The sequence below is a fragment of the Saccoglossus kowalevskii genome, chromosome 15 (genome assembly GCF_978046115.1).
Source record: "Saccoglossus kowalevskii chromosome 15, keSacKowa6.1, whole genome shotgun sequence".
NCBI classification, from domain to species: Eukaryota; Metazoa; Hemichordata; class Enteropneusta; family Harrimaniidae; genus Saccoglossus; species Saccoglossus kowalevskii.
Genome location: NC_140655.1, coordinates 18,067,565 through 18,082,436, shown reverse-complemented (window position 1 = coordinate 18,082,436; position 14,872 = coordinate 18,067,565). Strand labels below are relative to the sequence as shown.

The window sequence follows — 14,872 nt, the reverse complement described above, 5'->3', positions numbered from 1 at the left end:
TTATTTTTTTTCCAAGAAATCTCACAATTCTATCACATTTAATTGCACTGACAGTTTATGCCTAGTTCATCGCAAAACAACATTTAATTGAAACACTCTTTTTAAATAATATCCTCGCAACGGTCTAGACTCAGACTAGTTCATTAATCGATAACCGATGGGAAAGTCTTCTTCACCCATCAGATAAACGTCGTTATAAATACATCTGTGGCGATGTTTATTTGAAAGCTTTGGTAGTAATTTTACGTCTCACATTTTCACAGTTATATGGCCGATATCACAGTGATATTGTCAAATGTGAATCTAACTGTCATTGCATAATTAATTAGCATAACCGTAGAAATTAGTTGTGGATTATCCACAACTTGTTTATTAGATTACTGTTTTTTACCTGAGACAATTATGGTAGACCGGAAAATATAGTCAAAAATGACATGGGCAATGTTGACCAGTTTCGACCCAGGCACACACTGTGACACATGTATTAATATGTATACTTCAGTAACAATTCCTGTGAAGGTAAATCTGTTCAGGAAACAGAATTCTGCATAACATGTCTGTATTGAGGCATAATATGTTTAATATAATGTGAAGAAATTAAATAATAAATAACATAAATACCCATTATCAGTACTTCGTCTAGAAAATCTCCAGAACGAAAATAACATTACATTGTATATAGATTATTTCTTGTTAGTTGTTAAGATAGCAAAAGTGTGGTTAATCAGTTCTACAATGTATTAGCCAGACTACACATTTTTTTTACTGAATTGACGATTTTTTGTGGATTCTTAGTCATTTATTTGTCAGCTTTTTTGAATAATTGTGGTGTAACCTTTTGTGGTGAAACGGTTTGTGTCAGGTATTTATACAATTTTCTTAGCGTTAGCTTCTACAGGGCTGACTCATTTTTAAACTAAGGGCAAAATTTATTTTGCTAATTTTATATTTATATGTTGAGCATGACGACAAACTTGGAAATTTGAAAATGTATTTGCTCAACGTGTATTTTTTTGTTTTTTGCTCTGGTGCTTCGACCCATTTTCTAATGCGTAACCCCTTGTGGCATGGCGTATAGATATGGGAGCAGCCACTGGCGGCGCATATTTCGTAAAATTACGATAACCGCAGTAATGGAAGTGAAGAAAATCGTAATTTTATTAACATTTTAGGAGGCTGTAATCACATTAATACAGGTTTTCATTTGTATTCCGATGTCATGAATATAACCATTTCCCGACAGAACAGTTATATCGCACGTTTGTTAATTAGAAAAAAAAGTAAACGTATTGGTATGTATACTCACATAACGCGAGCAAGAACCATTGGGTTATACATCATTTGTGGGAATAACATTGCCATCACGTTTGGCACTGGGGAAGAGTTGCCTAGTATTTGTGGAGTTGTCTAGATAAATATACCAAAATTGTTATCCATATAACTATCGCTTTCCGAAGAACAAAATGTTTAGCAACTGACAAACACTAATTCAACATATTTGTAAGGATATATGTGGCTGAATGGGCCAGTTCTAAAAAGACGTCACTATTCAAAATTACTGAAGAAAAAATATGTTAATAGCGGGCGCAAACGAGATTCGTACGGGTAACCTGCAACTTCGTCGGAGAAGTCTTTATCGGACGTCATACACCCCCCCCCATCAACTTCCCTAGACGTTCGAAGCGACCGCAAAAAAGATGTGCAGTGACATTTCACTTCTGTGTATTGTCAGAGAAAAGGGAAGTGCGACTGTCACAAGATTTTACAAGTTGTTTTCAAAACATTAGATCTTTTGATAGCGCTTATGAGAAAGTCCATCACAATATTGTAATGGTAATAAGGACTTTGCTAGATAGCTTTCTAACTCCCGCGTGAATCTTGTTTGCATGAACTGTAATCTCGAAGCACCACTGTGTGCAGCTTTTCTTTAACTTAAAATAATCATTTGTTTTTTAGCTTTTACGTTATTTTTAAATAGTTTATTTTTATTTTGCATGCAATAATAACACAATGATTTACAGTAAGAAACAAAAGCAAGGTAATCGATGACGTCACTCACTCGGTATCACATAACCCATACATACACCAGTACCCTAACGGTATTCACTCTCTTATCTACACAGCCATTAATTCTGTATTTTGTTTTTGTTTTCAGATATCAGAGTTAATACAATGCAATATTCAACACAAACAAGTAGCGTTAGGAAGTTTGCGTTCTAGTCCTTATTAATAATGACTACATGATAAATAAAACTTAATAGTAGAGAATTTATATCTGCAATAAATATAATGTACCGTGTTTCGTACACGTTTCTTTGTGCTGAAGCGTTATAAGCGCCACTCAGTAACACTAAGCCATATTACTATCATTTTTGCTTCTTTTAGATAACCAATTATTTTAGCAAAGCATGACATCAAACCACTTCCCTTGATCCGTTCTTGATCTGGTTGCCTTTGTTGTAGTCCTTTTTTATAACGTATTGGATGACGTCTGTGTTATGGTAGCAGCGTCTGTTTAACAAAAAAAATATATTAGACCAGTCAATATAGATTTAAAAAAAAAAACATATTTAAAGACGCATATAATATGTATGTAATACACATACCCCCACAGTAAATCAAATATATAACACAAAGAGCAATTACTTGTGTTGAGAACTAAGAATACACCTGACATTTACATATGTTTACAGGTTACAAGAACTGTTAATGCTGTTGGAATAATTAACAGCTCTTATAAGGCCTGTTAGCGATTCCATTGCGTTATGACACGCAAACAAAATTAAATAGATCACTGTGACAAGGTAACATTTTAATAATTGACCAGAAACGTTTGGCTCTAAAGAGGTGTTTTATTAACGAATATTAATTACTTTTCAAAACATAGATAGTTGTGATTCTCGTTGATAACGTTATTTAATAGGTGATTTACCGTTCAATTGCGAGATCTCGCGAGTTGCATGAAAGACGCGCGTCGAACGTCTGCCGCAAAAATCGAACAATTTGATTTTGAACTCCAAGATCTTCGACAGAGAAATGTTGCTTTCGAATACCCTTACTTCATCAAAATTGCCTGTCATCAAATATGTACAACACATTATTAAGCATGGAAATATCCCCCAAAATACTTTCACGTTTGTCAACTCAGAATCCCACGCGATGTTTGTCGTCACTAGGTCGCTATGACCTTTTTTGTCCAGTTCTTACGTTCGATTTCATCGTATCGCTGTATGATAAGGATCTTCACGTAACACAAACATATAACACCGCGTTACGTTATATCACAAGATATTCCAAATTTTTTTTAATTAGTTCAAAATGTGGATAATGCTGGCTTAGATGTCCTCTTGATAAAGATTCAACGCATCTTTAAGAGCCAATGCATCCACGGATAAAAAGATTATGAACTCACACCAAAGTTTAGGAGGATCAAGAAAAATCGAAAGTAGAATACCCATTATATTTCAACAACCAATACTGCATTATTGGGGCGGTAGTCCACGTAGGCTCATCCAAAATGCAAATGAGATATTCGTGTCTCATTTCACATACTTGGTGTTCGTTTCCGACAATTTCAGAAGTAAAACAACATCGCAATGTATATATAGATTATTTCTACCATGTTAGTTGTTAAGATGGCAAAACTGTTATCAACCAATTCTATACCATATCAGCCACATTACACACTTCCTATACAGATTTGGCGATTTGCTTTGGATTTTTAGTCCTTTATTTGTCTTTTTTTTAATTCAGCGTTTTTTAAATTAATGTTATGATTATGAATAATTATATTTTGTGTAAAATGGTGTTAGTTTGCTCTACAGCCACATCCCATTAGCTTTTTCTTCCAGTAACACTAGACTTAACTAAGTAGAGTTTCATTTTCATGGGCTAATTTGAGTTATTTTATTTTAATTTAACCAGGTTCTGCAAAATAAATGACAAGAATTATGCTGAACTTGGTTCGATATAAAAAATAATTGGCGTTGTATGAACGCTATTTTTTCTGTTTACTAAAAATTTGAAAAATGTAGTTTGTATATTCGTTTTTGTGTGGTGTAACGTGAACACGTGGGACAATATTTCATAATCTTCCAAAACAGGCATGACATGTCGCTATACGGCGCTGTATAGCATTTAATCACGTCACGTGTGTAGTTTACTTATCGTACTTTAAGTAACGTAATATCGATCATTAGCCATTCATTCTAGGAGGACTCGCATGGCCGTATTATTGGCACTTTCTTCTGCTGAGAAGCCATGCAGTACAAAATAAAAGAAAGCGTATATAAGACCATATATTATGTCAACGATAACACGTATTATTGTATTACAAGGCCGCATTGTAGTCAATATCTTATTGTGTTCCCATTGGTATGGGGTAGTTTTTACACTGTAGAATAAATCACTTAAGCGCATTGTTTGCTACAGTCTTGCATTCAAGTCGGGTCGTAAACCAGGATGTGTTAGTGATCCATGCATACCAACTGAGTGTCTGGAAACCGACCAATGTGTCAACACAAATGATGTGTGTAAAAAAGTCATACTAATGAAAGCCTCGCCTTACGGTATGATTACTGTTGCTGTGTATTTACTGGAAACAAATGTCAAAAACCTAATCTAGTGGTCATTTAATAGACCATTTTCCGTTCACTGCGAGAATCACGCGTTATGCGTGAAATCGAACGTAAAAACAGGACAAACAAAGGTCATAGCGTCGCAGTGGCGTCAAACATCGCGTGGGATTCGACAAACGCGAAGTATTTTGGGGGACATTTCCATGCTTAATAATGTGCTGTCCACATTTCATGATAGGCAATTTCGATTAAGTAAGGGTATTCGGAAGCAATATTGCTCTGTCGAAGATCGGCCGGTCGATGTGAGCTACGAAATAAAGAAATTCTAGCTCAAAATCAAATCGTTCGACTTTTGCGGCAGACGTTCGACGCGCGTCTTTCATACATCTCGCGAGATCTCGCAATTGTACGGATAATCACCTATTACAAATAATGACATGAAAAAACACGATGAAGGGGGGCATTTTTGTTGCACATAAAGTAAAAGTGAGGACATTACGTTATAGATGACGTATATTTGAATGAGTATACTAATGGGAACGAAACTTAAAGGAAACATCAAGCCAAACAACATAATGAACCATCAAGATAAAGTTCCACAAATGTAGGAGAATGTAATTTACAATTTGTTTTTATATCACTTTTCATTCTCTAGATATTCAACTTTTCATCAGTATTAGGTAGTCAGCCATCTTGAATCTCGAGCAAAGGACTATGGGTAAATATGACATCATAAAATCTGTTGTCAGAAATTGAGAAAATGATTTCATCTATAACATAAGAAATACTGATGCGAATTAGTTCATATTTTCGTTGTGCATATTACTCATGTATATAATTATAGTAATGGAAATTAGAATGTTACTAATACACATAAAGTGAAGATATTGCCAAAAATGTTAAAAAATAAAAATCGTTATTTTATTCGTGAAATATAAAATGACACTTTGTTGTCCTCTTTTTGTGGCCAACAGGTAATGTATCACCTATATAACCTACTCAAATCGGTAAATTGTATACAATATAAGGAAATTTAAGCATTTTGGTAGAAAAACATAAAATTAAATATTTTCAGTTCTGTTTCCATGACAACTATTTTATAAGCAAGTTTGACGCCAGTACATGTATGCTACCATGTTCTAAACTTACAGCCAATTTGAAGTTCAACTTTTGAAGTAATAGATGAAATCATTTTCTCATTTTCTGACAACAAATTCTATGATGTCATACTCTACCCATAATCCTTTGCTGAAGAATCAGGATGGCGGACTACATTGAAAAATAAATAAAGTTGAATATCTAGCGAATGAAAAGTGAATTGCGACATCTAATATAACAACAGCTGGCTAAAATACGCAGTAATGTTTAATGGGCGTCGTTGAGTCTAATATTTGAATATACTCAAGGCTCCCCAATTGTTACCCGTTCGTATGTCGTGATTGCATACATGTTTGTGTCGACAGCAGTGGGCTATGTGAACGCGTTAACGGGGTTGACTGTAATTGTACACCAATCACAGGTGTAAAACAATGCTCCACCAAAAGCAGCAGTTTACTGAAACAACATGAATTAACAAATTGCTTGTTATACTTGGGAAAACTAAAATACTAATTCGTAAATATGGCGACAGGCAAAAGGTCATCAATGGAAATACCCGTTAGTGTATCTTGTGTTTCCAATCAGCGACAATGATCTTATTATATTTTTCGCTTTGAATTTTAGTTGTATACGATGTCTATTTGATTGTAAGACATTCTTTTTAGTGTAACATACCGCATTATACTTACACTGGGTCGGTACAGCTGCATTACGTCCCGGTGAAACGGTCTGAGATTGTTCATTTTCCAGTATTGTTACACGTTCGATGATGTCATTCAACTGTTCTTGAATTAATTGGTTTTGACTTTTCAAATCAGCATTTTCGGATTTGAGACTATCCAACTCTACCGTTAGACCACTAAGATAGGTCACCGTTTCTTGAAGCGAACTGCACCCGTCCAGGTTGTCAGCTTTAGGAATTTTAAAAGTATATGCACACGAGTCTAGTTCGTCACACCATCGTTGCTGACCGCTGTCGACACATTGTTGCTCTCTTCGTACAGTCGGTTGACATGCCACCTCACAACACAACAACAAATACGTAATTGCCGCAGTCAAAAACATGCTGATGTTCCCACTCATGGTGTAGCTGTCTCAGAGGTTTGTAGATTGCTGTGACACATGTATAAATGCGATAAGGAAGTGTTTTCCGTCGTATTGGGTATGACCAGTCAGGAACAATAAAGCATTCTTCAAGTTGTGTTCAGGTTGACCTGGTTCCATACTAAATTGAAAGAAGGTGCTGTCAGCCATTGGAAAACACTGTTTTTTCAACATGGCTATCATTTAAAATACTGCAAAATATAATATTAATATATAACTTAACACATTGCTATTTGTTTAATATTTATTGTAATATATCGACTGAATATGAGATAATTGCTATAAAGGGAACGTGGACTGCCTTAAAATAGGCGCTGGAATGAGTATGGAGTCTTGTCACGGTCTGCTAAACTACCTGAATGCCACTGAAAATGACAGAGGGGTCAACAGCTCAAGTTATGTCTAAATTTATGTTTTATGTTTTGTCTGAATAGCTATACAATTTGTACTGCATCGCGGGAATGCGCTATAATCATTATGACGATTGTAGAAAATAACTGTTTGTCTCGGGATTTAACGAGCACCTAGACGTCATAACGCATTTACATAATGTTATAATTGCATTTCTCTGAGAAATTCCATGTCGTTTTACAGTAGAGAGTTTCGCTGGTTCCCTTGCGAATGGCAAGTAGGACGCAGGTAACTAGTAATCGCCATATTGTTCTACTGGGCTGGGATTCCGACCGAAAGTCACGTGGCTAAGTGACGTAATTTGAAAACATTCTAATACATTGTATTAGTTTTCTGTAAAGAAGTATTCATTACGCCATGCCCATACATTCTGCATGATTGACTTACATATTTGAGATGTTTCTGGCATTTCTCGCTGTTTCTGTGCAAATTTATAACAAAAGAAACAGTTTTATATGTGCCCAACTTTTGAGAGTAAAAGGAAACCCCTGCTCTCGGGCCACGAGCGTAAGCGCTGACGTCGGGTAACCAAGGGAAATAGAACAAGCAACGAGCAAGTGACGGACGAATCAGAATACCGGAACCGTTACTAGTTACCGGCCTCCTTGTGGCTTGGTACGCCATGACACTTGAGACGGAAACCAGCCAAAGTAAAGTGTACACTTACTTATACTGGGGTACGTAGCCAATCTCATCACTAGACCTCACCATGTTTGGTGTTTTCCGTTGCCATTTGCAGTCCTGGAATCGATCAAAGTGATATCACCCGCAATATTTGAGACAGACAGATACCATGCACATTGGATTCATTTGAGAATGTGTATGCGTCATCTCATTAAGAAAAACGAGTCGACGAGTACACTGGGATGACCGCACACATCAAACTTCTCTTGAAATATATATATTGTGAGACTGACTAATGACCCAACAACCACCCTACAAATCCCTCTTACCAAAACAAATTGTATACATATTTAAACAACCAAGAAAGTAACAAACAGTAGACGGCATCCTGAAAATAACGAGATAGCACATTACAACCAGTCATTACAAATATGAAATCCTCCACCACCACCCCAAAACACCCTACAGCATTAATGGTTCCTGTACTCATTTGTATGTACAACATGTACAGCAAGCTTAGTCAATAGACGCACGCGACTCATCAAACTTTTGACCAACCACTCATTTAATTTATTGTTGAGTGAGGGCGCCATTTACTGGCGAAAAGTATATTTTGAAGAAATTAAACAAATCTAATATTACAAGCAGTGAACATCAAGTGCATGATGCATACAGTAATGAAACATCACAGTGATCTTCTACCTTGGATCCATGGGAATACGAGTCTACTTCTCGTGTAATCTCCTCGAAAAAAAAACATTTTCCAGCTTGTACACTAAGTACATCAAAATTAAAATCACGAAAAACTATTTAAAATACCATTTTCCAACTAGTAAATCAAATCTAGTGTTTAAATAAATTTGAAATATTAAAATCAATTCAGTGAAACATTCACAGTGATATGATACCTTAGACTAGAGAACTCCTCATATAAACATATTTACTATTTAAGTTTTTATTTAAATTGCGTTGTTAGTAGTAAATAATTAATTAATTGATAAATTATTTAATGAAAATCAGTCTTTATTGAAAGTAATAGTTTTCACAATCCAACACGGTGTCATGAACACTGCGTTTTGTTCAGGGATTAGGGAACTTCGTCTCATTTGGCTGACGCCACTCACACGTAGAGGTACCAGATTCAACCCAAATGAATAGGCATAAGTTCATCATTACATATAGTCCAGCTTTATTCTCCCAATCAATCAGCCGAGGTAACCCCTCGCTGCACCGTTCTTTCGTTCTCTATATCATTTTACAAAAGTTTACAAACTCTATATTAAAAGTGAAATCTCTAAGGCGTGGCAGAGTAACCATGCGACCAGCCAATCGCTACAGTCGTTGGCACGATCACGTTATAAGCGAGCGAAAAAAAGCAATTGGAAAGCAGAAGCGGGTGAGAGGTTGAGCGAAATGAGTACTGTACGTTGGATAGATTGACGAGGTCGTAACGTAAGTACACACACAGGCGTGGCTGACTTCAATATGGCCCCACCGTGAGAACATTTTGGTCACTTGATAGGATGGCGCCGTCAGCGCCGTTTATCTCGAAAGTGGGCTAAAAAAAACATACAAATTTGTGTTTCGCTGAGCAACATGTCGGTATGCCATTATAAAATGTGTTGACGAATAAAAACTCACATTGTCGTGTTCGTATTTCTTCCAGCGCCATGTATTTGAGATTTAATCTCAGAAAGTATAACCCTACTTCAGTAACTGAAAGCAACGTTATAGTCAGATACCAACAGTTCCAAAAACTTAAAAAGAATTCCAGTTTTTGACGGTACATACATTTTACCTAGGTACACAAACTAATATGCAACCAGTAATACGAATACAACGCGAAGTGCTACGTTAATTAGTATCTCGAATGTGAAACCGTGCACACTTAAAAACTGAACCGAGTCAACACGTCAGTTCTTCAATACAACGCTTTTGAAATTCTGTCAAGTACGTCACCAGATTGAAAATGTCTCTATTGCCGTTATACAGAACAAACTCTAAACATACTGCCCTAGTCTGCCGGTCAATACAATCGTTACCATTCAACGAAGAACACAACTGATTGGCCTCTGGTTCCGATCTACCGAGAGTAGCGATATATCCACCATCATTGTATGCGGTACCCCCTGAACTAACAAATGGGACACCGTTAATTGGGTAAACCAAGGACACTACTATGTATCCACGGAGATTGTGACGTCACATTGGTCATACCAGTAAAGGCAGTCCAAGAAGTATTGTATGCCGCTATTCATAACATTTCGTTATTCCACGCAAATCAGATTGCGTTTCACATACAAACATAGAAAATAAAGATAAAAATTGTTACAAACAATTATCGTTTATGATGTAGATTATGCTTCAACTGAAGGCGTGGTTTATTAACCAGGGTTCCCCGAAAAGTCGCATTTGATAGTGAATGATTCTCGGCCAGTGAAATTTGCCTTCACATTGAGTCTGTGGCACACTCACCCTGTGTGTAGGTATCAACGTAAGGAAAGATTTGAATTTGGGTATACCGATCATGAGTCTGATGCAACAACCACTATGATACCATGTTTATGTATAATATATTTCTGTACTTAGTTCTACCGGTATATAATAAATCATCTAGTTATTACAATTCCATTTGCCGATTTCCATCAACCGTTATAGATTTTATTTTAAGTTTAAATCTATATTAAAAATTTAAACTCGGGATACTCTGATCGATTTTTGCGATATCTAAACAGTCGGAAAACGGATTATTCTCTGATGTTTTGTATCGACCTGTACGTCACTTACACCGGCCATAGACTAATAAGCTGCATTGGGATTGGGAGTAAATTTTTATTCGGCCAATTACCCCGGGTAATAACCACCAAAGTTAATGTAAACGTGGAAAAACTACTAATACATTGTTTTGCAGCAACAAACTTGTTTCAATATAAAGTTTAATGGATGGTCGAAACAAGTATTTCGTTTTTTCCCTAAACACAAAGTATACATACCTTCACTGACTCTCAGCTGACGCAACACCACAGGCTCAACAGAGTAACTAACTAAATTGCCGAACACATTCATATCATTATTGTCTGTTGGTAAAATGTTTCCATTTCCAGAAGAAATCAGCGTATACCAACATATAGAACGTGTATATAATGTTTCTAGGTGACCCGGGGTATTGTATTTCGCCTATATACCGGAAGACATTTTTGGAAAATCCATGTAAAGTGGTTTGGGTCTCGATCTTAATTTAGCCGCTTCCATGACGTGGAGTCGTACATTATTTATGTTAGATACAATTCACACAAGAAGATCTATATATAAAATCTATCCTTTGAATTAAGATATTAAGGTACCGCTTTTAAAACACCCTTTTTGACCCACACCTTGGTTCAGCCATGCATGGCCGAGTCCAAAGCGAAAAAAACAACATTTTTACATTAAACGCCCAATTTACCGTCGTCATAACAAGTTGGTCGGATATTTTTTTAACATTAAATAATATTTATGTATGTTATGTAATAATCTCGGCCAGTAACTAATGCATCTTTTAAAGTAAATAACATAGAGAGGTAATTGACCACATTCGTCAACAGCTGATAAATCGATTGAGTTATTACTTAGACGCGAGTAGAAATTTACAAAATGGATTCTGAACTTGTTCAATTTGAGGAGCGTTCTCATAATTCCAGATTTCACTACCATATAATAAGAATGACACAAGTTTTCGAATCAATGTTTTAAGTTAAAACATCGCTTTTTTACTCTGTGCTGATTGGTTTAATTCAGTCGAATTCCAACTAAGTCTGGATAAAAATAACACACCAAGATACCTTTTCTGAGGGACAACCTTAATTTCATGCTCGCGATGAAACCATTTTTCACTTTGCTAAGGTAACTACCCCTGCTAAAAACAATGATTGTTTTGTTCAGGTTTAGAGTTAGATCCAACAAAATTGCTGCATTTTATTTGTCGTTGAGTGTGTATTGGCAGAACCATCAGAAGTACCATATCAATGAATGCATACATCCTTGCATTCAACAATACTAGCTAGTGTCCATAGTTACGTGAATATTGGATTTTTTGTTCAAATCTTACTTGCATTGTTACAGAAAATTTCTTTAAATTGACTTCAAGTTGTGGGTAATTTCCTCTGCTGTTGTTTTAGCCTTAATCAAGTTTCATAATGGCCAATTTAATTGTGAATTTGTCTTTATTCAGTTAATATACTTCTTGTGTCATTTTCAAAGAATTGTCTTACCACGAACGTCATTTACTGTGTGTTTGATGTAAATAATAGAAACAAGCGAGGCTCTACAGCGGGCGCACGATATTTGCATAACCTAACTCCCTCATCCTTCAGGCAATTACCGAGGGACTTTGCAACATCTCCAGACACTTTCCTAGACGATCCAGTGACCGTTGTAGACGCAATAAAGTTACATACTTGCGCCTACGTGACAGTTAAATCAAAGGAAGGATTATATAAACCATTACTAGTGAGTATAGAGTATATGCTCTTTAATTGAACAAAGTAGACTGACGTTTACAAAACATTTATAGTTAGCATGCCGATATCCAACTTGCTTTGTTCATATTCAACACACTCACCAAATTTTCAACGGTGACTATGTCATTGATAAAAATTAATTAAATCTAGTGGACTATATTACTGAACAATATATATTTTAAAACTGCTGCTGTAAAACTAATTATTACATATTGCACGTACTTCCATGGTAACACTTACGTCGTGTCACCACAATCGTCAACGTTGCATTTTCTTATTTAATTATATTTTGTAATGACAATATGGTTCATTACATATAGTAATTAATTTTACAAAAATAGTATTTTATTGATTGTCCACATATTCTTGCATTGCCAGAGCGATAACCTGCGTCATTTGATGTTGTAAAGAAAGTCACCAAAAATTTACACTTCAATAAAATAGAATTTAGAATATATTTTAATGCCGGTACAAAGTATTGATCAGTTGTAAATATAATACAACAAACAATCGTCAAGCAACAGATATTGAATCAAATGAAATATCCGCTAGAAATTCACCAGTATCTGCTCTCACATATAAGTGTTAAGGAAGGGCTACTCAAAAATAACAGCTGGGACCAGATGTTGCGTATTAATAGGTATAGGATTTTCAAGTAAAAAAGCTTATGAAAGAAACAACAACGTAGACTTTGTTCTATAAGATATAGGTTTCGACAAAACGACAGTAGAATTACCGGTTCGAGTAAATACTTCTTTCAGTTCGACAACCTCAATATTGAAACTTGTTTCATTTGCCAGTTTAGTGTTCTGAACACAGAGTTTGTGTTCGGGGGACTTCACTCACTCAGCTGATAACACTTATACGTAGAGATACCAGATTGCTCTCAAATGAAAACACATTATTTCATTACAGATAGTCGAGCTTTATTCTTCCAAACAATCATCTGAGGTAAACCCTCGCTGTCTACTTCTCTCGTTATCCTCTTACAAAAACGTTACAAACTGAAAAGTCAAGTCTCTAAGGCGCGGCAGAGTAAACATGCGATCAGCCAATCGCTGCAGACGTTGGCATAATCACGTGGTTACCAGAGATGTGTCTCACGGTTAAAGCCTAGCAAAGTCGCCACTACTAAATACAATAAGTAAACAATCTATTTATCAAATTCCTGAAACATATGTTAATAATCTCTACCATCAACATGCAAGTTGTTAATTCTGAACAATAGTGCAACGGCGTGCGAACCGAACGTCGCTATGGTAACATTAGGATATACCTCATTCTCCTTTGTGCTAAGTTATGTACAATATAAGTCATCTTGAGAGTTTAAATATGTATTGTTATTTCCCTATTTTCCTGGGAATCAAGACCCATAGTACATTGCGTGGTGTTCCACAAACACTGAAATATTTGTTTTGTGTGCATGTATTTGATAAAGTTCGGCAAATTATTTTTCGTGTGTTTTTGCATTTTGGAAAGTGATCAACATTATCATATAGATATATGAAACTCACCGTGTACACGAACGAATAATAATTACAAACTGAAATGATACATATATTGACAAGACGTGGAATGAACAACGTAATGTACTGTAACAAGTGTAATCACAAATCTCACAATGATACAAAGAGGCTAAAACTATTACCTATACATGTTTCTAGGGTATCATACTAGTACATTGTATATCATATTATATCGACGCTCTGCCAGTGAAATGCATTTAACATTTCGGTCCCTTAAAAATATCACGTGTTTTTCCTACATGTGTTATGAAAGGTGTTCACCCAAGTTGTATCGGGTAATCAATATGTTTGTTTGTATAAATAGCACAAATAATCTAAAGTAAGGTTATTTACGACGAATTACATTGAAATTCACTTACAACGTTTGGCTAGAATATAAAGAACACTGGCATTGCTAATGAAGGTATTTGACGATAAAATCGTTTCATTCAAAAATGTTAAGTGTTCATATGTAAGGTGTATAAAGTCGTCGACGGGACATACCGTCAAATTTAATTTACGTAAATTCTGTTAACTGTGATAACTTATATCTGTGGTTTAAATGACAGAGAGTGGCTTTATAATTATAAACTATTCTACCTTAACTCATAAACATTAATACACTAAATACTTGATAATTCCACAAAAAATGCACCGCAGTATCGCGTGGTTTCGTCCCTCAATTAAATATTATAAATATACATATTTATTTTTTATGGGCATATGAACTATGTGTCAAAATTGTGGTGCAAAACGCGTTACATTACTCGAAACTAGTCCACGTCTACTGTACTTTTGATTATTCAAATGGTTATTATGTAATTAACATTGGTTATGATCCACGAAATAGAAACATGGTTACTAACCATTATTATCTAATAAATAATAGTGGCCCATGCATACTCCTATAAAATGTATTGCTCATTGTCGTCAAATGTACCGTACTTTTTAGGGATGACGTAACTATTTCGAATTTTGTGTGTCAATGAATTCAACGGTATGCATACTATACCTTTGGTGGAATATCAGACGAAATATATGATAAGGACATTAT

General features: G+C 35.5%; 1 protein-coding gene across 1 annotated transcript; it reads right to left on the bottom strand.

Moving 5' to 3' along the window:
* Positions 1–1,944: 1,944 nt before the first annotated feature.
* Positions 1,945–6,849, bottom strand: LOC144356657 (uncharacterized). Its single transcript, XM_078011301.1, has 2 exons — positions 6,365–6,849; positions 1,945–2,511 (listed from the first exon to the last, which is right to left on the bottom strand). Exons 1-2 carry the CDS (start codon positions 6,756–6,758, stop codon positions 2,471–2,473), a joined length of 435 nt encoding a protein of 144 aa, XP_077867427.1. The 5' UTR covers positions 6,759–6,849; the 3' UTR covers positions 1,945–2,470.
* Positions 6,850–14,872: the final 8,023 nt, after the last annotated feature.